Genomic DNA, 25,197 nt, shown 5'->3' on the forward strand with positions numbered 1-25,197 from the left:
ATCTGTTAGAGGCAGCTAAAGACTTGAAACTAGGGCAGAGGTTCTCAGTCCAGCAGCACATTCACCCTAAACGTTAAGTCAGAGTTACAATGAAAAGGTCTGGATCAAATTATTTCCATCTGTCAGAACAGCATAGTCAAATTCCAGATCTAAATCCCATTCAGCATCTGAATCAAAATCTCTGTTCAGTCTGACTAAACCTGAGTTATTTCAGGGAGAACAGAAAGGTTGTAGAGACAAACACCAAAACGCTTGTAGCTGTAACCACAGAAAAAAATGTGTTTCTGGAAAGCATTGAATCCAGGGAGGCTGAATATGAATGCAAGGATCCTTCCAATTCCCAATTATGAGCTACTTCGTCTTGGTCTGCCCCACATCCATATTCCAAACATATTCAAATCCTCAGAACACACGTTGAAGATTGTGGCTGGCCTGTGACAAAATGGTAAAAAAAAAAAAAGTTTAAGGGGCATGAAAACTTTTGCAAGGCACTGTAGATACATTTTGGTGTGACGACTGCCACGGATCTCGTTGACTTAAATAAAAGACGTAGCAAACAAATACCACAGTTTATTCAATAAGATTCTATTTGTTGAATCATCATTTACAGTCAAACAAATGTGTTATATTTCCCACAATATGGTTATAGAAGTGGAAAATCTCTAACATGTTAGGTGATTCTTTTTCTTTAGGATGATGAGTTGATGGTTTATACAGTGAACGTGTTGTCAAACTGATGCAATGTGATGAAATGCAAAACTCGCTGCAGTGCGCCGCCTAGAACCTGAGAGTCATCAAAAATTAACAAGTATCAAAGGTTAAGTGCTCAGTTTGGCTTAATCATGTACACATTGTTATTCTTTGGTAATCTCTGCAAATTCCTCAAGTTGAATATTCATATAGCCAGTGAAATGTGTTTCAGTGAGGATTAAAGCTCGACTAAGCCTCGTCCGGTGAGGCAGCAACGCTCGTCAGAGCGGGGATGAGTCTCTCGTACACGCCGATGCCGTTCAGGAAGACTCGTTCATTCAGATACTCGTTGTGGTCGTGCAGCAGAATGGGGGTCCTGTTCATTGGAGAAAAGCCGATGGCAGGGATTCCCACCTGGAGCCATCAAGAGAAAGGATAACTCAGAGACGGGTGAATCCTTTACTTCAGGGTTTTTTAGATATTACAAAAAAAAAAAGGATTTCAGTGGTTTTTCTGATGCTCACCGCTCTGATGAACCGACTGTCGGTGGCAGCTGGGAATATCTCCTTTTCCAGAGTCATATTCCTACAGCGGAGACGGCAGTATGATACATAAGAAATGCAAACCTTTCCAGGCACTGTGATGAATAAATAAAACTGTTCTTGGCCAAATAGGAACGGGAACTTTATGATCTGAAAAGACTCATAAAACAAACGCGTCATGCGGGTCGTCTACGAGACGAGGAAACACTTCTGATACAATAAGAGAACATGAAAACGTTAAGTTTGAGTACTCTGTGCAGGCCAGCTACCCTTCAACATCTCATCAACTAGAGGATCCACACATGCTGTATAGGAAACTGGGAGGGAAATGGAACAAATGGAGGGAAATGTCGTTTTTATAATAAAATTCAACATTTAGAAAGTATCTTTGAGCAAAGTTAAATCCATTTTTTGAGTGGAAGAATTATTGTGTAGTTACTCTAATTCACACTGGGTCAAAACTATGCACGCAGGCTCAAATATAAGCATACTAGCTCACTAGTGTTTTGGCTGGTTGCACCTAGACAATATGCCATGTATCGTTGTCCACGGTGAAGCGAGTATTACGTCAAAAAAAGACTGAGGCTTACGACCAAGAATGAAGCCCCTGCCCCAAAAATGACACCTTCAACCTTGACTAAAATTTGAAGCTAACTTCAGGGATAAGACAAATGCTTTCAGCTTAAATGCTTTATAACGAGACAAAGACTGAGCTATAAGGTCACAGCGACAGGAATAACACACAGAACAGTCTAGGCGACGCTTTTAAACCTAAGTAAACTGACAAGCATAGTGGTGGTAGCATCTTGCTGAACTACCTCCGAAACTCTTAAACTTTCCATGAAATCAACAACTACAAAACTGAATCTGGATGGTCCAACTCGACATTAATCCCAAACGTGGATTAAAACTGGTTTAAATGAATAAAAAGGCCACTAAAATTAAGCTTCTGGCATGACTGCAACATCAACGCTGTAAGAAAATGTATAAACAATGCTTCGAGTCAAGTTTGTGCCAGGAAACGAATCAATTTGATTGAGCTCCACAGATACTGATAAGAGTGATCTTAAGAGAGGAAATATGAATATAGTTACGTTAAGCCAGAATTATGCCAGAAGCTTATTAATCTGTGATTGAGGTGCAACTTATTAAAGGAACTATACCCAAATTAAGTTTTGTCTGGCTATGAAAAATTGTTTTTACGTAATTCATAATTAATTAGACGTAAATTGATAATAACAATTGACTGACTGCATGATGGAGCGAGTCCAGGTTTTATTTTGCAGGAAAAAGCAACCAACTGAAGACAAATTGCGAAACGAGGTGCGGAGCCGTTGCTAAGCAGCAGCTCCTCCAGCGTTTGCACAATGTATAAGTAAACAGAACAACATTGCATGCATGTAAATGCTCATCGGTCACATAAGAAAATATAATTTCACCGAGACGTAGCCCTTTATGTCAAAGAAAACGGAGAAAAGCCTTGTTTCCTCCGGAGGATTGTACACGAGCTTGCTTAGTCTCGTGCATGTCGAGGGTTTCTAATGGTAAAAAAAAAAACTGTTGGGGGCGGGGCTTACAGCTCAAACTAAACTGTTCTCCTCACTCACGGATTTGTGCAGGATCAGGGATAGTTCCTTCAAGCCTGCATGTTTAGTTTTGACTGTCAACTTATATACAGAAAGGCTACAAAAAGATCTCTACGTTCTCATCCTAAACTCAAAGTTGTGCACCAATTCCAGCTGTTTTTTGTACCCCCCCTACCAAAAAATAAATAAATAAATGAAATACATAATTAAAAGCTCCAAACTAACCAGACATTCAGGTAGAGGATTAATGTGTGTGCTTACATTGACTTGCAGGCGGTGCTGAAGGCACTCCACCAAGGATCGTTCTCAGCCGTGGATGTGATATTCTGGTTCATGTGTTTCTGCAATAGACAAGAACAAAGTTAGCGTCATTGAACTAAATCAAGAAAAAAACAAAACAGGAAAGAGTGCATTATTGAGAAAAGCAGCAGAGAGTAGATCATACACTTCAGTATATCGTTTGCCTACTTGGAGGAAAACCACTGACCTGTGCAAACTCATACGTGACATCCTCTCCTGCTTCCTTACACCACTTCTTGATCTGCTTTTCAAACTCCTGATGGGGGTTTTAAGAGTTCACACTGAGGGTTTGTCGCATTGGAGGTACATGAGAATAGCGCAACATATGCATCTACATACCTGTAGGTTTACTGTGGGAGGGATCCTTAAGTCGAAGCTGACGTCCATTTCAGCTGGGATGACGTTGTAGGCCACACCTCCTCTAACCATGGTCATATTCACAGTGGTGACGTCTCCCAGAGTGAAACACTCGCTGGTGTTTAACCTGGCAGATACAAAAAAAAGAAAAAAAAGGTACTTAGAATCATTTTATTCAAGAAGCAAAAACTGTGACTGCCGCAGAAGGGCAACTACAGTCATGTGGAAAAAATTAGGACACCCTACCACAGCCTGTGTTTTTTCCAAATGTATCTGGATGTTTAGTATAAATTATTAGGGAAACTCAGATAAATTCAAGTGAAATGTTTAAATAATACAAACTGACAAAAGATTTACTGTAAAGATTAATAAAAAATGCAATATCTGTGAGAAATAAATGACGACATTCCGCCATTAATTCTCACATAAAAAGGCCTGAATTTTTTTTACATTTTTACCCAGCAGTCAGAGGGACGTTTCCTTTGTTTAAACCTCAGGTATTTAGACTAGTGTGCTCCTGACTGAAGTAAGCATGAACACCAGGATAGGGTCAAAAAAAGCAGTTAGAGACCTTTGGAAAGACGATTGTAGCAGCCTGAGAGAGTAAAATATCTAAAAAAAAGTTTGAAATTTCTCATTTTGCTCTCTGGAAAATGATTTATAATAGGAGGGCGATCAACACTGCAGACATGCTCAGGTCTGGACATCAAAGGAGGATTACACTGAGAGCAAACTCCAAGATGCTAGAAGAAGTCTTCAAAAGCCAGAGAAAGTCATCATCAGACCTTCAGAAGGCTCTTGCTATTGTTAAAATGAACGTGAAAGCTTTTCAAACAGCGGTCTCAAACCCAAATCCTCAACGGACGCTGTCCTGCAACCTTTAAAGGTGTCCCTTATACACCTGAATCAGACGCCTAAACTGTATCACCAGCATGCAGTCGATATGCAGTCATAGCTTTTTGCTCTATGAGAACTGATGATGTATTAGCCTCTCGAAGGAGAGCTCGATTTCACAGTTATTAACTAAACCTCAACAAAGGGAGGGCAAGACTGAGGGCTAGGGGTAGAGATTCAGTCCGCCAGGGCTTCCTGTTCTGAGACCCACTGCCAGTCAGAACTCACTAAGCTGCAACTGAATAAAGGGTCAACATTAATCCAGTAGAAAAAAAGGAAGGGGTGCCCCTCTGAAAGCACTTTGGGATCTGTCTGTAGCTTTCTGATTGAGGGAGCAGAGTCACAGATTTTACACTTTCACCGTTTGCACAGCAACCCTCGTGCTCACAGAGGAACCTCCCTGGTAATGGGCTAAGGATACTCAGACATGGACAGTTTTTTTTTGTTTGTTTGTTTGTTTTTTTAATGGCTGCTTCAAGCAACCTTTAAGTGTCCATATAACCAGAGGAAAAAAATTACATTTGATTTATTTTTAAATTAGGTATTTTATCTTATTTAACCCTCCTATCGTCCTCAAATATAGTAACAAATTTGGTCCTTGGGGTCAATTTGACCCCAGGGATATTTACCTCCAGAAAATGATTTACAGAATATTGTTGACCAAGTTTTTGTGACAGGCACTTTGTTTATTTGTTGAATACATAAATAACCCCTTCAAAATCAGTGAGTTGACCTTACCTCTAGCGCCACCATCAGGCCAAACCTTTAAATGAAAATGAGTTTATTTTGATTTTTTTATACAAATCTTCTCAAATTTACAGGTTTTGAGCACATTCATGACTCTCACCAAATGAACCATATTGATGTAGGATCTTACTCACCCCTCCTCTTTTGTTATCCGGGCTTGGGACCGGCAGTGGCAGAGTTATAGAGTTTTTTTTTGTTTGTTTTTGTTTTTTTTTATGATTTTTTGGGTTGTTTTTTCTGGGGGTTTTTTTGTTTTCTTTTTGGGTTTTTTTTCATTTGTGTGACAGAAAATGGATAATGAGAACATGTCATGTAGTAGTTAGAACATGGAACAGTTTATAGAGAGAAACAATTTGAAAATCCACCCATTTTGAACAGTGTGATAATGTCAGTAGCTAAAACGTGGAACAGTTCATGCCACAGTAGCCAAGCTTTTAGTCTGCACTACTGTACACAGGATGTGCAGAGTGTGTGTGCATGCTCCTTGCAGACATACTTTTCGCATTTTGAACAGGTCATGCTGGTCTTGCAGTCGTTTCGGGTGGGACAGACCTGACACCTGCCACGTTTCTTGCCTGCAGTTTGTGCCACTGGAGGAGTTGGGGTGTTTTTTCCTCCCTCTGTATGTCCCTCACAATAGCTGCAGCAACTGGTGATGCTCTTGGAAGGCTCTGTCTTCTCTCAATTTGAGGCCTGACCAGTGCATTGCCAAGCTCCTCCAGGAAAAGCCTCCTTCGGCTGAGTTTTCCCCTATTCCAGCCTTTGTTTATCTCACACCAAATTACGAACGCATTATATGCACTCACATCAATGATGTGGAAGAAGATGACAAGGGGCCAACGGGAAGTCATGCGTCGACAGCTGTATGTGGCTGTGACCTTGTCTAGATTGTCCACCCCTCCCTTTGTTTCATTGTAGTCCAGCACCATTTGTGGCTTTTTGTCTTCTCTGCTGCTCAGGGCAGCATCTTTATGCATGGTGCTGAGCAGCAGGACATTTTTCCCTTTCTTGGGACAGTAGGAGACCAGAGTTGCTTTCTCAGTGAAGGCAAACATGGAAGATGTTACCTTCCTGCTCTTGACAGCAAGGAGTTCAGAGGGAAGCTCTGGCTTGTTCTTTCTCACCGTCCCCAACATCGTAACCTGCCTTTTGAGCAGTTCCTCACCCAGGGCGTAAGACGTGAAAAAATTATCACATGTAATATTATGCCCATGCAGTCCTTCAGCCATATCAAGCACAACCCTTGTGCCCTGATTTTTTCTGGTGCTTCGCCAGGAGATTTGCCCATGTACACCTGCATGTTCCAGGCAAAGCTGGACTGTGCATCACATGCTGCCCATATTTTGATGCCATATTTAGCAGGTTTGCTAGGCATATACTGTCTGAATGGGCAGCGCCCACGAAACGCAACCAGGCACTCATCGACAGTCACGTGAGCGCCTGGATTATAAAGCAGGGGTAAACGCTGCACCCACTTGTCCCACACATCCCTTACCGCAGCAAGTTTGTCACGTTCTCGACGGCCCTGCCTTGTTTGTTTGTCATCAAAGCGTATGACACGAGACAAAATGTGGAATGCCTTCAGAGACATGGTGGCTGGAAATATTGCCCTTCCAGTCTCAGCATTCCAAAGACTTGCTGTTGCTTCACCTTTTGACTTATAAACTCCTGCCAAAATTAGCAAGCCAATGTAGGCTTCCAAGTCAACTATATCCAAGTCTTTCCAACTGTCCCCATAAACACGCTTTCCCTCTAAATTTGTCATCCCAAGCACAATATTTTTGATTGATGGCGTTATGAAGAGCTCGAATGATGACTTGATGTCATCAACATGGCTGACTGCATATCTGGTGGGTCCTGGAACCATTTTGATTATATTACTTGCGCTATGTCTACCCTGCTGTTTCAGTGGGGAAAGGGACCAAATTATTTTTCCATTTTTGGAAGAAATTGTGTCTGCTGGTGGTTGAGGGACAACAGGAGGGTCAACACTCTCATTCTCATCAGATGAGAATTCCTCAAAATCAGGGTCCTCCTCAACACAATCCTCAGTCTCAGAGACAGTCTCCTCTAAGTCACTTTCACTGTCAAAGAGCAGCTCCAAAACCTCTTTGACAGTAAGCCTTTTTCCAGAAGACATTTTCAAAGAGAGAGTGTGCAGATTGCAGTATACTCAGAGCACAGTGAGGAATGATTTGGATAGAGGACTGTAGTGCAAGCTTATGTTTGCTCCTCCCTGATTTGGCATGAACTACCAATGGCGTTGTAGGAATAACCCGCCCTTCACAAGGCGGGAAAAATCAGTTCTACTTTGGCAGGTTTGAGTTCAGAAGGTCACACAGATCCCCAGATGTCTCAGTTCAAATGTATCAACTAAAATGTATCAACTCTGTGCCTGCAGGTGTGGTCATGTTAGGTCACTGACAAGTTTTAGCAGCTAAAACAGCTTGGGGTCAAATTGACCCCAGAGGACAACCAATGCGTGTAATATGTGTTCAGCACATTCAAAAAATAACATCACAAAAGTTTTATGCTTTACCAGTTGTCCCCATCAAATTAGGAAAAGTCATGAAATATGAAGCAAAAAAAAAAAAGTTAACTACTATTTTTTGAATGATAAACATTGAATGGGGTCAAATTGACCCCAAGGACGATAGGAGGGTTAATTATTATTATTATTATTATTATTATTATTATTATTATTATTATTATTATTATTATTATTATTATTATTATTATTATTATTATTATTATTATTATTATACCTTACTCTTTCTAAAGCTGGCTGGAGAGTGAACAATGTGCAATATAAATAAACTCTGATATGCACCGGATCTGATTTAAAAAACACAATTAAAAACAGGAAAACCTAAACTATCTCACCGATGTTTCTCCTTCTCCCTGAAGTCCAGGAAAGAGTTGATGACTTGTCGCTGCAACAAAGAAAGTTTGTCTCAGTTAGTCTTTTGTGACTAGACAATTTGTGTTCTAATCACTTTATTCATTTAACTGCTAATGTGGCCAGATCTGTGCTTTTATACTTATGTCAATTAGCTAAAGGAAATATATGTAACAGAAAACCCACGTGTCGTTTCACCTTTGCGCTGCTATACATTAATAAACTAGTAGGGGTGTAGCAACACATCGATCCACATCAATGTATCGATTAAATGATAAACGACCCAATTACATCATTGCAAAATGAAAATATTGAACCATATTGTCATTTTTAAGATGCACCTTTTTTTTTTAATTCACAAGGCAGTAGACTATAGTGAATAGGTGATCTATTATTGTTGTTTTAATATTAGAATAATGTTTTTGATTTAAATGCCTGCTTAGAAATGCAATGGCCAAATCATTTTTTTTTAAGTTAATATTAATGTAAATAATAGTGTTAGGGGGGCAAATGAGATCGCATCATATTGATAGTATCAATCGGAAATTGTAACAGACTTTGTTATCGTAAACATATCCAAACAAATTGATATAATATTGTATTGTGATAAAGATGGATATTTACACCCCTATAAACTGGGCTGCACTAAGCAGAGTGGATTAAATTAGAAACAGCTTGGATAAGATAAAGTTGAATTTCTGATCAGAACCAAAAATCAAAGGAAGTCGAGACGCATTAAACTGGAAGAAATGTAAAAAAAATAAAAACATTTTTTTTTATTGCAGTTCAGTGTTAATAATTAGTCATCAACTGTTATAAAAAGAAAGAACAACCGAAGTGCACAAACCTTTTATATGGGCCATGTTTCTATGGCGCATCATGAAAAATTATGGTCAATAATTAATGTCTCTTACCAGCTTTTCTGCAGCTGTATTTTCCACAAACCTCGACCCATGACCAGGACTACCTGGGCAGCGGACAGTAATCCCTGGAAAGGAGAAGTTGTCTTTTTTTTAAGACTGAAGGCCTACTTTACCATCTATCGACCATCAAAGTTTGAAACAGAACAACAAAGCTTCTACAGAGTTCGGCTTTCTTTTCGTCCTTTCAAAACATTGAAAGTGGCCAGACGTGCATCCTTGGTTGTGTTTTAAACTCACACCAGGGGTTCCTTTCTCCATAGAATACAGTGAAAGCCTCAGTGGGATTGGCCAGACCTGCAGAAGACAAAACAACAAACACAAGATCAGTAGGAAGACAGTCAATAATGGCTCAAGGAAAGTAGGTTTCTAGTGAACAGATTAGCAACAATAACACTCCTGACATGATAGGAGCCAAAATATGCTACTTTTCAAAAGTTTTTCATAGAAAAGAAAGTTCAGACAGAAACATTTTATTGTGGCCATTAGATTTAATTGAACAGATTACAGACTCTGTAACAGTCCTACCTTCTCATGCTTAAAACACCCAACTGGTACCTAGTCATTTAAATGTGGGATTGTTTAGACAAATATTACAAGCAGCCTTCATTATAGGCAAATATGGAGTTTAAAAAAAGAGTGTAAAACACACTGAATCCCTAATAGAAGGGACTTAAGCTGGGGAGAACGTTTAGAGAAGAGACGGCACAAATAATAGCAGTAAAGGACTAAAAAAAGGGTTCTTCAGTTTTTGTTGTAACTAGTTTTCTGTGGGCACAATTAAAATTTAGGGGCTAATCCAAAGAAGAAGAAGTCATTTTTTTTTAAGTAAAATGAAGAACAATGTGAGAAATGCATAAAAAAATAAGAAAGATACCTTCATCCAGAGCAAATCCAATGTTTAATCTTTGAAACTCTGGATGTGTCACAAATGTCTCCATTCCCTTGTGTCCCCCGACTTCCTCATCTGAAAGAAAAGCCTCACAGTCAATGTTAAGATCTGAACATTTGCCCTCGTTTTTTTTGTTTGGTCAGTGCAAAGAAATAAAAAATTAAAATCAAAGACATCTAGGAAATCGAAGAAAAATAAATCTATATTTAGTAGAGAAAACCATCCATTTTGTTTTTGGGAAATTACCGCTGGTAGAATCACCGGTCCTCCGGCTATTAACACTGGCTGTATGACCCCTTTTCAGCCAATAGGACAGGACTAAAGGTTGGAGCACGCAGAAAGACGGATGTCTCACCATTCCTCTTTGCACAATCTCTTTTTATCATCCAGAGGACAGGGTTTTCTTTTATCCACACGTTTTCTTTTTATTATCTATTTGTACATTTGTTTTCAGTATATATATCAAGCAAAAGGTCCCAGTGACATCCAATTAATAATGAAAACGCAATGATAATTTCAATTTCGAGTTCATAAAGGACAGCACTCTCCAGAATGTTTCAGGGACTTTAGAAGTAAATCAGGCCCACAGCATCACAGATCCTCCACTATACTTAACAGAGGGCATAACAGGGCTTGCCAAGTATTCATCGTTTGTCTCGTGCCAAGCTAAAAGATTAAGCCTCTCATGGTCTGCAGATTTATGTTTGTGATGGCAGGAGAGAAAAAGTTTTTTTTTTCCTGACATTATTCCTAAACAACTACATCTGGGTTCATCTAATTGTAGTTCTAACGCTGATGACCCAAAGGTGCCAAGCTTGACGGTTGTTCTTCAACAGCGAACTAATTCAAATCTCCCTTTCCTTCCTGCACACTCTTACTGCTGGCCAGATAAACCTGGATTTTCATCCAGGGACCAAGAGAAATGTGCCTCGGTGTTACATAATATTTATACCCCAGGGAAACAAAAAGCGAGACCCAAAATTGCTAAATAAAAACTTAAAAAGACACTTTGATCTAAAAAAAAAGCAAAGCATTAAATTGTAAAAATTCTTCTGCAACATTAACTCTGCTGTGACACTGGAGATTTTGCGGATAAAAAAAATTAAGGAAATGTATTTTCTAACGGGACTTCATTCTGACTGAATTAATTTAAGAAATTTTAAGACTGGATTTCATAATAACTTATGTGTGACGTTATGGTACTGCAAGAAAAGATTCATTTAGATGTATAACAAAACTTTACACAACTTTGAAAATTAGCGTTGTAGCCAATACTGACATTTACAGAAGTGTTCAATAATGTGTACTGTCCCTGTTAGATAAATTAAATTTACCAGGGCTGGCAATAAATGACGCCGATGCTGTAAAAGGATGCTTTATCGCCTGATCTAGCTAACCTTAAGCTCCTAAAGTCCTGAACAGCTGATGTATGAAGTGTGGAACCAGCGAAGTAACTTACCAGGAACAAACATTAAATGCACGGTGCGTGTCGGTTTCCATCCCTGCGCCTTCAGTCTCCTGACCGCCTGAATGTACCTACGCAGACAACAAAAGCCCTACTCAGCACATTTTGTGACAAAGAAAACGTCTGAATAGACAAGAGTGCAGGTTCAGTGATAAAACAGGTTGATCTCGCTGTACATAAAGACAAGTGAAGATCACAAAGCATTTTTTTTTATACCCACTGTATAGTCACACATTTCATGTCCTGAGTTCCACGGGCATAAATGTTACCCTCAGCATCTTTGATAGCACTGAATGCATCATATTTCCAGTGCTCCTGGAGAAGAGATTGATACCAGGTCTATTCTTTACTCAGCTCTTTCAGGTAATAACAACAGGACAGGAACTCACAAAACGGAGGTCAAGCTCGTACCTGGTAAACAGGTACGACGTCCGTGTGGGAATTCAGGAGGACGGATTTCAGGGTGGGCTTCGTCCCTTCCCACGTCATGATGGACACAACCCTGCCCGGACAGACCTGAGAGCAGAACGACGGCTGGATTAGGAATCAACTTTCACAAGCTTATGGTGTGCTTTGATCTGATCTTTGCACCACAGAGGGAAAAAAAATAAATAAATCACCTCAATCTTTTTCATGGGCAGCTCCAGCTGTGCAGCTATTCGGTCCAAGAACCTGAGAGCAGAATCTGGAAATGGATAAGCACAAAAGAGAAGTTAAAGTATGTCTATTAAGGTATGTCTGATTCTGATTCTGAGAAAGGGTTCCTTTGTTATTAATAGATTTGTTAACATTCCCAGTCACTACTCTTTTTGCTGTTAGATATTCAGCACTGTGGGACTTCAGTATCATTAAAAAAAAAAAAAAACTAAGAAAAAAAAAAAGTTTTCTTGTTTCACTTCTGCATAATTTAAAGAATTCTAAGTCCCTATAAGAGGAAATGAGAGTCTGAATGCTGGGAGATCAGCTGAAACAGTTTTTCAGGCAAATTTCTCTCTTTTAAAAATAGTTACGGCAAAAGCAAGGTCTCTTGGACATTTGTGCATTAGGGCGCTGGTCCGTTAATGTTTTGTTTCTCGTGATAAACTAGTACTGAAAAACAAAAAAAAATTACTACTTGATTTTTATAATAAGATACATTTTAAAAAGAAATAAAACCTGTTTTTCCATTTTCTTTTTTCCATTTGAAGATTTAAAAAACAAATAAATAGATAAAAAAAATACAGTTAAAAAATTGCTGCAAACAGAAACTAAATATTCATAATTTTTCTAATCCTCTGACACCCTTCCCATATATGATTTTCTCTTGCAAAGTACATGTTTAATTCTGCAACATCAGTGCCTCCATACAGCAGGGGTTTGTGTTTTTACATTGGATCACAATTTTATTTTATTTTTTTAAGATTTCGTGTTTCCAGCAGCCTTTATTCATAAAACTGAGACAGCAAACGGGGATGGCATACAAAAAAGGTACAGAGGTCGGGAATTGAACCCCAGGTGGCTCTTTGAAAACGTTTAAAATCACGTTGGTACCATAACAAATTCTTTTTCCCTAAATACTGCAGACTCATCAAAACCTTACATTTGTATTTATTTTAGATATATTTTTATGTTCTTGTTTGTATATACCTTTTTATGGAGAAAAAGTACATGGAGCAACAGAAACAGTGCATAGGAAAGCAACAGCGCCTCCTACAGTCACAGTATGTGATGAAAACAGAATTTTTTAAATTTCACTTTTCCTCTGATTTTTTTTTTATTATTACCTGGAACATAAAAAGAAGACTGCAGGAAATAAAAAGGTGATTTTACATGACAGGAATTGTACAGGTAATTTTTGCTGCAGTCATTTAAACTTCAGCGGCAGTTTTAACATGGGGTTTCTGTATTTTATTAACCAAACGTATTAATTCAAAAGGTTTTGCTTTAAACTCAATAACTAAATGCAAATAACAAAACCCCTGTTTATGCAATAAACCATATAAGCCTAACTTTTAACTGATTTTTACAATACAAACTGCTTAAAATTACATGCCCTTTGTTGATGCTTTTACATACTGAAAAAAGTGAGTTTCATTTTCAATATAAAATACATTTCCCACTTTTGACAACTAAATTAGTTCTCTAGAGAGAACTAGTTTATTTTTCCTAATACCCAATCCAATTTTTGCAGCTTCTTGACCAGGGATCCTCCACGATGACATTCTCCCAGTATCATAATCCATAAAATATTGTAAACAACATCATAGTTTTGACACATAAATACAAAAATAAAACTAAAACATCTAACATAATCTCACTGGCTTTATTTAAAAACACACAAGCGACATCTAAATTTAGAACTTTAGCAAAAAACATGCAATAAACATCCACCGCTACAATCGGCGGCAGCAGTTTTTAAGTGCTTAGTTACTGCTCAGAATATTATGCCTTACCCCATTCTGCACCAAAGTGGAGCATACATGGAGCATAACAACAAGATGTTGGCTGATATTTATCTGCCCTTTGGAAAGAGACCATTTATTTGTATCGGAAAAAGACCCTTGCTGTGCACCTATTGGTGCATTACTCTACATTATTCTAAGAGATTTAGGCACTTTCTACAGGATCTCATTTAAAGGACCTTAAACTAGACGATAAAAAATCTGAGGCTGTTAAACCACAAGCGCTTTACCACCTTCATTAACCTAAAACCCAGCAATTATGCCGGTTCCTAAATATTATTTCCAGGTTTCAAGCGTTGGTATGAATCCATTTCAGACCCCCCAGGTGTTCACTTCAGGTGCAAACTTCAGCTTTGTGCCAAACTGTTGAGCATTTAATGTGTAACTGATGTAGATAAGAACTGGACTTTGATAACAGAGCGGGTCATACAACAACTGATACAGCCGAAACAGAAAAGTCTTCACAGACATTTACAAAACGTTTGAATACGAAATACGAGTCAGATAAAATATTTGGAATGATCAGACATAAACAACACAAACAATAGCGGTAATAAAAACTAATCCAGTCTGTGTAATCCTCACCATAGTCGGGGTCAGGGTGGACGGTTTTAAGGCGAAGGTATTCCCTGAACAGAGCCACAGAGGGGTCCTCTCCTTCCGGGGAGCCCTGACTCCCGCCAACAGCTGGACCGTCCTTGTCAGGTAGCATGGTGTGGCTTGTTTATCCCCCTTAAAGACACGAAAGACGTTCACGGCAAAAAACCTTGACAGCAGCTACGAAAGAGGCATCCGGTTATTATAGCACAAGACGCAAAGCGCTGGATCCGGTAATATCTGGAGCCTGTCGGAGCAGCTGCTGCTGTACCTGCCAGCCTGCAGCTCTCAGCTGAACCCTAAAGTCATGCTAGGACCCGGCTGGCCTTGTTTAAGGTAACCAGAGCCTCGGCAGAAGCGACAGCTTCCTCCTATAGCTGCTCGTCGACTAGCTCAGACTGCTGGTAATTAAACCAGACGGTCGGCGGAAGACGTCAAACGGAATATAAATGTAAATGTATTTTACTTTTCACGGATTAGTTCAGATCACTACCTGTACTCACCAGAGGCAGACACCCCACAGTCACAGTGAAAAGCCTGAAGGGGGCATTTTTACCTCATTCCTAAATGACACTTTGTCCTCTCAAAACCTAAACACCGAAATGTTTGACGTTTTAAATTATTTATATTAAGTTTAATACACGTAAATATAGCGTAAGTAGTTTTTACCACGATATTTTTTAAAAATGAATAATAAACAAACACCCCTAATTTGGGCGATACCATTTCTTGACAGTGACGCTTTCAAATGCGCTTCATGGTATGGCAAGCCAATTTGTCATGTAATACTTGCGACCCCACGTTAAATCAGACGTTCCTATTCAGCCATTAGAACGTCATAGAGGGGTTTTTGTATTTCAACAATTCAATTCAAAATGTGAAACTAATATAAAACCTAGATTCATTACACGCAGTGAAACACCAAGATTAGTTTCATTACACTCTCAGAATAAAATTCAGGTGACAGTGGCAGGGACAGACAGATTTACACACAATTGCTGGTAATAATAAAAGAAGAAAAAAAGAACAACCTAGTCTAAAGTTAGTTCTAAAAAACGCCAAAAAAACAGTAAAAAGTACATAGAAAAGTAAATATTGCATAATTATTTATAATGTGGCATACCCAGGTGAAATATTTATTAGGTATATTAGGTAAAACTAAGGTTTGATGTTTTAATCTATAAAGGTTATGTTCGGGGATACACAATCAGAGATAAGACTGAGGTCAGACCATAACAGGTCATTGATAAAGCAGCTGGTCGTTCACAGCTGTTTTGTGTTAAGACACTCCTGAACCAGACATAACTTCCCGTCTTATATCTGAGGAAAAAAAGGTCTAGCTGTTTCTCAGTGGCCAAAATGTTTCTTTAGATTATTTTGTATTTCATTTCAAAATCGCGGTTTCATAGTCTAAAGAAAGAGGAGTGTGACGTTTCCACAGGGAGTGATGAATTGAGAAGTCATATCATCAGTCAATATTGGTCTATTCTGCCTTTATCAAGTTCTAGATGAAAAACCTCAGCAGTGTTTTTGGCTAGTTTCTTTTTATTCAGCTGTCAAAAAAAAAAAAAAAAAAAGAAAATCAGGACAAATACTTTTCACAGCACAAGTCTTGTCCAATCATTTTGCTGCAAAAAACAATAGCAAAAAAACTGCTTATTTTTTCCCCACCACAGTTGAAAACAGGTTTTCCTTGTGCCTGTTTCTGCTTTACTTTTTCAGAATAAAATTCTTGTCGTTAAAAATAATTTTAATAAAAAATTGCTCTATTTAATTTGCCATTTTCTGTATAACTACTCAATTTTATATAGGCAGGTATTTGCTACTGTTTTGAACATAAAACCTTTCCAGTTCATTACAAGTCAGTATGAATACTATACATGTCCATTTACATAGGGGTACTTTCCTAGCTTATACTAATCTATTGTTGCATATAATATGTTTTACAGTGTTTTTTATTTTTATTTTATAACAATTCTGTGTTTAAAATTTAGGTTTTGTATTATCATTTTACATTTTATATACTAGTAAGATATTCAAGGACCTATACTGAAAGAAACACTACACCTCAATGTTCACAGTTTCAATGTTTTGAAATTTATTTTCAGCTTATTCACAAAATTAAATATATCAGTCAAAACTGTTAAAAAAAATAAAATATTTGGACAATGTCCCAACTGCTTCCCCAAATCTGATTAAACATGAAGCTGCTGAGAGGAACAGACACATCAAAGCAAAATTAAATGCATTTCTGGGAACTACAGCTTAGCAGCAACAAAAAAGAAAAAACATTTTAGTTTAGCTCTGTTCTCGATGTAAACAACAGTGATCTGTGAATGTAAGGATCCACAGAACAAGTCCTTTTCAGCTGAATTCACACATTACAGAACACAAACAACAGGAAGGCTGACAAAAACTTTCAGTGTCTCTTAACATTTTGCATAAAGATAAATAACGCAGTAGTGTTTTTTTTCTATTTCAAGCAGCTTTAAGATATACGTTGTAAGATTTATTGTTGTTTTTTTTCCATTGATTGTCCACATTTATTGCAACTTTATCAACGACATATGCTTTTGTTTAACAATTTTAACATGTTTATTTCCGAATTCTGTTGGAAGCGGAGATAGTTTATGGTTTTTACTGTGTGTGTTAGTCGGAGTACAACTAAATCTTTTAAATACAGCCAACAGCAACATTTACATATTTACAGTTATCCGCCTACTAAAATATTAACATATGAGCAAAAACATGACATGTCTTTAATAGTTACCAGAGACAGGACACACATATAAACATCCACCTACACACATCGCTAGCTTTATTATTTTTCAAGAGTAAACGGAGAAGCTATGCTAAGCTGGTCTCATATTTCCAGAACCATTTAACTTTAAATCCCGTTACTTTCATACGTTGACATCTGATGTGATTTTCCAAATCGCATCCGATACCCGTGATCTTAATTCAAGGGTTCATAAGAAAATAAAATGAACTTCCAGAAATTTCCGAAAACTCTGAAAAATCGGATTTTCTTTGCCTTTCCCTTCTCAGCTTTTGTTCCCATCTTTTATACCTTCTCCTCCTCCGCTATATATCTTGCTTGAGTTTGTCGAGGAATTTGATTAAACCCTGGTGGAACTCGCGGGGTTTGTCCATGTAACAAGCGTGCCGAGCTCCTTCTAACTTCAACACCTCGTGTTTAGGGAGCTGGATGAGGTTCTTGTGAGACTGGGCACCCAGATTCGTGTCCAAGGCGCCATAAACAATCAGAGTGGGAGTCTGTAAAGGAGACAAGTTTAAAACCAGGTTAGACAATGTAAAAGTTAGTATTTCCAGCAGAAGCAGAGTCTTAAAATGGCCGATGGAGGCTCTGCATCAAGGGGGAACCAGTGAAAATAAATGGAAATGAACCTAGATATCAAGAAGAGAATTAGGGACCTCCATATGTTTAGTTTCTCCTTGGGTAAAATTTCTAGATGCCTGAAGGTACCACGCTCACCTGTTTAAGCAAATATATGCAAGAAAATGTCCGGCCATCATAGCATTCAGGAAAGAGACATATTCTGTCTGAGGACAGAATATGTCTCCCCAGAGATTAAAGCTTTTCGAGGCAAAATGTGTGTATCAATCACAGAACAGACGTAAAATACCTGAAGATTTAGACTGAAGCTGGTAAGTAAGCGTCATTATCCACCGTCAAATAAGTCCTGCATCAACTTTGGCAGAACGGCCACTCAGAAAAGAAGAAGCCATTACTCCACAGTATAAAGAACAGAGCAGAGTTTATAAATACAATCGGGATAAATCTTTTTTTGAGGACGTGAGGACTGATGAAACAAAAATTTAAGTTTATGATCATATTGAAAGTTGTTACTTTTGGAGAAAAAAAAGAGGTATATTTGTAATTCAAGAACAGCATTGGAACAAGGAAGTCCAAGGGAGGCTGCATCATGTTGTGTGGATGTTTCTCTGTAGGAAGGACTGGTGCACTTCACCAAATAAAGAGCATATAAGGAAAAGGAATCAGGTGGAAATACTGAAGCAACATCTCAGCCAGGAAGTTAAAGCTTGGGCACCAATGGCAAGGATACCAGCATATTAGTTACAAAGAGGCTGAAAGACAACAAAGTCAGTGTTTTAGAGGGGCCATAAAAAAAACCTCTCTCTAGGTTCCGTAGAAAAAAACTGTGGGCAGTGCTGTACAGGTGTTTGAGAGCAAAGGGGCTAATAAACCGGATTCACTTAGACCAGTTCTATCAGGAAAAATGGGGCAAAACCATTGTGAGACGCTCTAAGAAGGACACCAAAAAGTTTGAGCCACTTAATGCAGTTTAAAAGGCATTTCTACCAAATACTAAGGAAATGTATGTAAGCTGTCACTTAGTTAAAAGAGAAAATGTGTTATTCTAGTATTTAGCAAATAGAAATATTTTTTCTATTCTATTTTATTCATATACCGCCAATTCACGATACACGTCATCTCAAGGCACTTTACAAAGTCAAATTCAATCAAATCATTCAGACAGATTGGTCAAAAAGTTTCCTATCTAGGGAAACCCAGCAGATTGCATCAAGTTTTGACAAGCAGCATTCACTCCTCCTGAAAGAGCGTAGAGCCACAGGGACAGTCGTCTGCATTGTCGATGGCTTTGCAGCAATCCCTCATACTGAGCAAGCATGAAGCGACAGTGGAGAGGAAAACTCCCCTTCAACAGGAAGAAACCTCCAGCAGAACCAGGCTCAGTGAGAACGGTCATCTGCCTCGACCCACTAGGGGTTGTAATCCTAACTTATCTAAACTGTTTAGGCTTGTTTAAAGTCAGACAGGGAAAAAGATTTGTCATACATTACATGTAAATATCTAGTTCTAGCTATATATACACCTTTCATACTACACAACTTCTAGTAATGGTTAACTTCTTATATTCTGTGCAGAATAAAGCTTTAAGAAGTCTGAGAATGGATGGCAACAGAAATCCTTTTCTGACTGAATAAAATTAATAATACTTATAGAATAATAACTATAAAAATAAAACAGTGGTTAACACATGGTTGTCAAAAACTAGGAGAGGTGATTTGTGCTTTTGGCAGCCACAGGATCTTAATATTCACTGAGTTGAGTTCCTAAGTATAATAAAGTGCTACTGAGACAAATGTATGGCTGCGCGATATTAGTGGCTTCTTTATATTACCACAGTACAACAAAAAACTGGGATGGCCAACAAGAAAAAAAGTTTCACTTGATTCTCTTACTTCTTTTTTTTTTAAATTATGATACGCTTTCTTTTAATTTATTTGTTGTGCTATGTTGTACGCATCATTCCTACAAGCTGTACTCTCACCTGAATTTTCTTGTACTGCTGAGCAGAGTAGCTCCGGGTACCAACTGGTGCTACAGGAACAAAGCCGCGCAGCTGTGCACTGTTCTTCATGAGGAAGGGGATGGAGTAATGGCCGCTCATGGAGGGACTCAGAAGCACAGCAGCCCTGACGCCCAGAGACTCCATGAACCGTGAGAGGAGGTCCACCCGATTCTGCTCCGTCTTCAGAGCCTCGGAGTCTGGCGACTTCCCATAACCTTGATAAACAGTTTATGAATGATGACATTTATATTTTAGAAAATGTAACTGGGAAATACTTGTGTTGTTATTATTATGATTATGACAATTAAGGAGGGAAAATACTTTCAGCCACAAGAGGGCGCTGTCACCAGAGGAAAAACATGCATTTTCAAACCAACCTCTGTAACACGGCACAGAATTAACGTATCCGTGTAATCCAAAAATGAAATGTGCCAACAATTTTATTAATTGAAAACATTTTATTTTTCTGCACTTTTCAATTAAACCTATAGGGAAAAATTTGCTACTAGGGACAGCAAATTTTTAGATTTCTTATTAAACTGAAACCAAAGCAATGCATCTATGCATCTCAGGTTCTTTGTTTTCCCATAGTATCTTTACAACTAACACCCAAGTTACTACTAATTTTTTAAAGTAAGCATCAAAGTGTACCTGGCAGGTCCATAGCTAAGGCCTGATATCCATTAGCTGCCAGCACGGCCATGGTTCCCAGTTCCTCCCAGGTTTTGGAGGTAAAGGCCTGGCCATGCAGAAGGACCATCTGCAGCCTGCACAGAAACATCAGTTTGTTACTCTGGATATCAAAAGTCGTCATCTGGAGGACAATCTGGTCAAACACTAAGTGATAAAGAACAGTTTCCTGTTGATGTACAAAGCATGAAGGACGTGTTAAACTGGTATTTCCAGAAATCTGCTCACTTTGGCAGTATCTGCTGCCCGTCTCGATCCACGGGCAAAGCTTCTCGGAAGAACAGCGGGGGGTCACCAGGAAGCTGTCCGGTGCGAACGGACACATTGAGGGTCGGGGGCCCAGGGGGAGCGGCGGCCGCCAGCAGCCCAGTTCTCTGAGGTTCGAAGGATTGCTCCATGGTGTCCGGGCGAATGGACGGCAGCAGCAGGTACAGCAGCACAGTGCCCAACAACACCAGGCCCAGCACAACGAGACGATTGCGCAGGAAATTCATTTCAATATAAGGAAAGACCTGGAGAAAAGTGTGGACGATGGGTTAAGTTTGAGTCCAACAATTTCTACATACTTCACAAAATAATACACAGTTTCATATTTAAATGTTGGCGTGTGGTATTTGTTAATACTTAAATTGTGTGCCAAACAAAGTGATTGATGAAAATGTAAAAATAATATATATTTTCCATAAAATCCAGTCCTGGGAAAACTTTAAGTAAACGGGTACTGCTTCTAAAGGATTTGCTGCTAATCGAATCCCTCCTATACACTTGAGTGACTGAGTAAGCATCAATCTGTAACAATTGTGAGGTAATTTCCCCCAACAATTTAAAGTCTAAGTAAAAAAAGAACATTAAAGATAGTTGCTAATCTGTCAGAAACGAACATCCCAACCCATTCATCTCCCGTTCAGAGTGTGCGCTAACCAGAAAAAAAGATAAGAGTAAAACTTCTTCAAAGGGCTCAGTAAATATGTTTAAATCCATCGCTGTACAACTACAACATACTGAACAAGCACGTCTTTAGAAGGCTTTCCAAGAAAAATACACTTCTTTCAAACAGAAAATGGCAGCACAATTTATGTTGGGTTAGACTAGGTCTGAATGAACCACAAGACTGACTTCCTGAAAGAGTCCTTTGGGACAGGTGAGACCAAAGTAGAGCTCTTTGGTCTCACCTCATTCCAACTGTACGGCATGGTGAAGAGACGACGGTTTGGGCTTGTTTGGCAGCAAAAGGATTTTACTAATTATTGAGTTGAATTCCTGGGCTGCAAAATATCAGGAAAATATTTGATTGCTAAACTATTATAGGGATGATGATATCAATTAGGATTAGAGCCTTTTTGTTCTGACTCTTTCTTTTCTTTTCTTTAATCACAATGTCCCCACCATTCCTTATGAGTCGTAACATCTTAGCAACTAAAACCATGCATTAAACGAGAGAATCAAGGGCAGTTAACGTCAATCCAAAGGCCAGATAAATTATCTGAAGGCAAAATTTGCATGCACTGCATAATAATCTAACCAAATATCGCACCCAAGCAGTCGTTTGAGACTGAAACGTTGCAAACCTGGATAATGCGATGACGAGTCAAACGTGAGACAATCTATCCAACAGCTAGAGCTACGTGTGCAATGCAACATGGCTATGATGACAAACACAGCTGCAAATCGACAAGCGATGGCTGAAAAAGAAAAGACTGAAAGTGGCCCAGTCAAAGTCCAGACATCAACCTGATGGAAACTGTGTGAGCTGTGCAGAAATGAATGCCTACAAACCTTAATCACCTAAAGCGGTAATGAACCAAAAATGCCTTCATATTGATGTTAGAGACTGATAGAGACAGGCAGGAAACAAGTTATTCAAGCAATTTCTGCAGCAAGATGATCTACACGCTTCTGACCAACAGGGCGAAGTTCGTTTTTAGGATATTTGTACTGACAGTCATAACAACAAAAACACACACTGCTGTAACCTCACCTGATGCTTTGTCTTTATGATTAGACAATAACATTCAGTAGCATTATTAACCAAAAGGAAATATAAAAAAAAGAAACAAAAGCACACAAACACTTGGATAACTCTGATACAGACACTTTTAAACGTTACACAAAGACGCAGGCATGAACTCAAGTAGAGTGTGTATATTTAGGTCGGACAATTGCACCACAAACCTGGTCTTAAAACATTTTCAAATCACGCACCAGTGTTACAAACTGATACAAGAAAAAGCATCTGCTCAGCAAACATGCTAGGGATGAAAAATGAGAATTAACCAAAACTCACAATCTGATCGGTCACGATATTTGGCGAAACATCGAAATGCATTGGAATCCGAATATCAGAATGTTAGAAGAAAAAGGAAACTACAAGTTTTTGGAAACAAAGATTATATCCAGAGGTGGATGGTAACTAGGTAACATGTACTCTATTACATTTACTTGGGGAAAAAATACTTAGGAGCAGTTTTACTGTGACATACCTTTTTTATTTACCAGAACTTGCATGCAACTTTATATTTCTAGGTTACTTATTTTTAAACAAATTTAATCAAATGTTATAACTAAACAGTTACGTGAGTAGCCATTATACACATTTTCTTTACCCTTACTTAAGTCATAATAATAATAATAATAATACTAATAATAATAATAATTGTTATTATCAATTCATTAATTTATTGAATACTACTTGTTATATCTACTTCAGTAAAACAAACATACTGAAGTATTGCAACCCTCACTTGAGAACAACTTTTGGCTATTACGCCCACTCATTATCATACTATTAAAGTGCAACGCATCCTTTTAATGCTAAGGCTGATTTCTTCTTATAGCACATCAGTGCACACTTTATCAAACTGAACATGTTTTAACATGTAAACAGGGGGATGGCCGGCTCCCTGTGTTAAACAGATGAAAGAAACGACAGCTCTAGATTACAGTTAATCCTCCGGGACAAAGGATTCCCAGCCTCTGTTACCACAGCCCACATAATCAGTAGCAGTTAATTAGCCAAATTATGCACAGAAGCTAGCAGTGGCTCTCTTATTGTCAGTAGTTCTGCTGGAAGCTGAAGGCTTTTTGGGAAGAAGGTACATACCAATAGGAGGAGATAATTAATCCCTGTTCTTTCAAAAATAAAAAACACTTGGCTCTCGTCAGGTCTTCTCCATGTCTGGCTGTTGCGGGAATTGTTGCTGGTTGACTTCGGGTTTATGGCTGCTGATGCTTAAAGGTGATTTTTTTTTTAAATCGGAAAAATAATGAACGTGCACTAAATGCAATGCCAGATCTTAATTAAACCGAATCCAGAGCAAACATTTCAAGCTACACGGGAAAGTAAAGAAATCGTAAATTTACGATGTGACGTTGTGTTATTACAAAGATCCCAGCCGTGTGTTGCTCGTCGGAACTAATTGCGAGCTGCACAAAACAACAGTTTAAGCCCCCGGTGCCATTTCCTGCGGAAGAATCAAGCAAATGTCAGTTTTCAAAGTAAAAGTGCTGAGAAATTAATGTTACCACCGTCCAACTGAAATGGGTAGAGTTTCATAAAGAGTTACGAAACACTCTGGTTTATATTCCTCATATCAGTTTCAAACATGTTGGGTTGGATGATGACGTAACTTTGAAATCTCTAAAACTATTGATAAAGCAATCAGACTTAACTTTCCATTAATATACACACAGGACTCTGTGGGCAGCCAGCTTAACAATTGTCTGCTGGACAGCTGTCAGTCAAAAGTAATATAATATATATATATTATATATATAATATATATATATTATATATATATCTATATAGCTATTATCTTTTAAATGGTTTTATATAATTTAGAAAACAAAGAAATCACATCTTGCTCTGATAAATGAGAATTGTTGTGATCCATCAGCCAATTGTTTAAATGTTTCTAAAGTTTCAGATGTTTTCCATTTCCAGACAGGAAAGAAGAGACAAGCTTATGCTGAAACCATATTTTTAATAATGAAATTCTCCAGGGTAGAAAAAAAATTAAACCTTCAAGATACATAAAGTTTTGATTTTGGCAGATACAATAAAAAAAAAACAGCAGTACATTACGGCAAAATAGAGATTTTATATTTCTGGCAAGTCTTATAAATACTGAGACAAAGACGCTTATAAAACAGAGGCACAGAGGAATGAATACAAGTTCAAAATTGTACTCATGTCTCCTAAAAGGTTACAGGAGAATTTTAAGAATCAGACAATCTTTTACCCGCTAGTTCTTCAGACAACATTCACAGTGGAATATAACTCAAACATGAAACAATCAAGGTGAAAACATCTTGTAACTGCTCTGGACCGTCATATGCTATGAACCTTTCACACATTAAAAAAAAAAAGAAAAAAAGTAAAGCCTAAAAAAAAGTATTTAAAGTGCAGATTTAAAAAAAAAAAAAGAGCATCATAATACCACTGTAGCAAAGCTGTTTATGCATTGAAGACCAGCCAGTATAGAAATATGAAGCTGTTTGCTAATCTGGTTTTAATCACAGATTTTTAAAACACATGATGAAATTGGTTTAAAAGATGCTACAGCATCAAATGAGATGTAAACCGCCTGAGAAACCTCAGAGACTTCAGCACTTTTGCCTCAATGTCAATCACATCTGGATGAAGTCAAAATCAGTCCCTAAATATTTTCATTAGATCCTACGTTCATTAAAAAAAAAAAAAATCAAAACTTTTCATGAGGAAACTAAAAATAAAAATGGCAGAAGTGATATTACCTGAATGCCAGTGATTCAACTCTTTTTGGCATAACTTGTTTTCACAGTTAAAGTAAGAGTAACAA

At 38.2% G+C, this 25,197-nt stretch overlaps 2 protein-coding genes across 5 annotated transcripts; both read right to left on the reverse strand.

Moving 5' to 3' along the window:
• Nucleotides 1-554: 554 nt before the first annotated feature.
• Nucleotides 555-14,958, reverse strand: LOC105933287 (aminoacylase-1A). 3 transcript variants are annotated; one of them, XM_036129003.1, is made up of 15 exons: nt 14,834-14,958; nt 14,319-14,465; nt 11,913-11,977; nt 11,704-11,808; nt 11,513-11,607; nt 11,287-11,363; nt 9,813-9,902; nt 9,176-9,232; nt 8,930-9,003; nt 8,000-8,049; nt 3,458-3,602; nt 3,306-3,374; nt 3,080-3,159; nt 1,215-1,275; nt 940-1,104 (listed from the first exon to the last, which is right to left on the reverse strand). In XM_036129003.1, the coding sequence occupies exons 2-15, from the start codon at nt 14,443-14,445 to the stop codon at nt 940-942; spliced, it is 1,260 nt and encodes a 419-aa protein (XP_035984896.1). In that variant the 5' UTR covers nt 14,446-14,465; nt 14,834-14,958. The 3 variants fall into 3 exon arrangements, with proteins under 3 accessions (XP_035984897.1, XP_035984896.1, XP_035984895.1); XM_036129002.1 differs by lacking the exon at nt 14,834-14,958 and adding an exon at nt 14,602-14,824; XM_036129004.1 differs by lacking the exon at nt 14,834-14,958 and having other exon boundaries at nt 555-1,104; nt 14,319-14,445.
• A 1,446-nt stretch (nt 14,959-16,404) lies between these two features.
• On the reverse strand, nt 16,405-23,788 carry LOC118556258 (protein ABHD14A-like). 2 transcript variants are annotated; one of them, XM_036129008.1, is made up of 5 exons: nt 23,481-23,788; nt 20,609-20,892; nt 20,342-20,457; nt 19,670-19,905; nt 17,415-17,606 (listed from the first exon to the last, which is right to left on the reverse strand). In XM_036129008.1, the coding sequence occupies exons 2-5, from the start codon at nt 20,872-20,874 to the stop codon at nt 17,415-17,417; spliced, it is 810 nt and encodes a 269-aa protein (XP_035984901.1). In that variant the 5' UTR covers nt 20,875-20,892; nt 23,481-23,788. The 2 variants fall into 2 exon arrangements, with proteins under 2 accessions (XP_035984902.1, XP_035984901.1); XM_036129009.1 differs by lacking the exon at nt 23,481-23,788 and having other exon boundaries at nt 16,405-17,606; nt 20,609-20,874.
• Between the last annotated feature and the right edge of the window lie 1,409 nt (nt 23,789-25,197).

This window comes from Fundulus heteroclitus, unplaced genomic scaffold (genome assembly GCF_011125445.2).
Source record: "Fundulus heteroclitus isolate FHET01 unplaced genomic scaffold, MU-UCD_Fhet_4.1 scaffold_128, whole genome shotgun sequence".
In the NCBI taxonomy this organism is placed as follows: Eukaryota; Metazoa; Chordata; class Actinopteri; order Cyprinodontiformes; family Fundulidae; genus Fundulus; species Fundulus heteroclitus.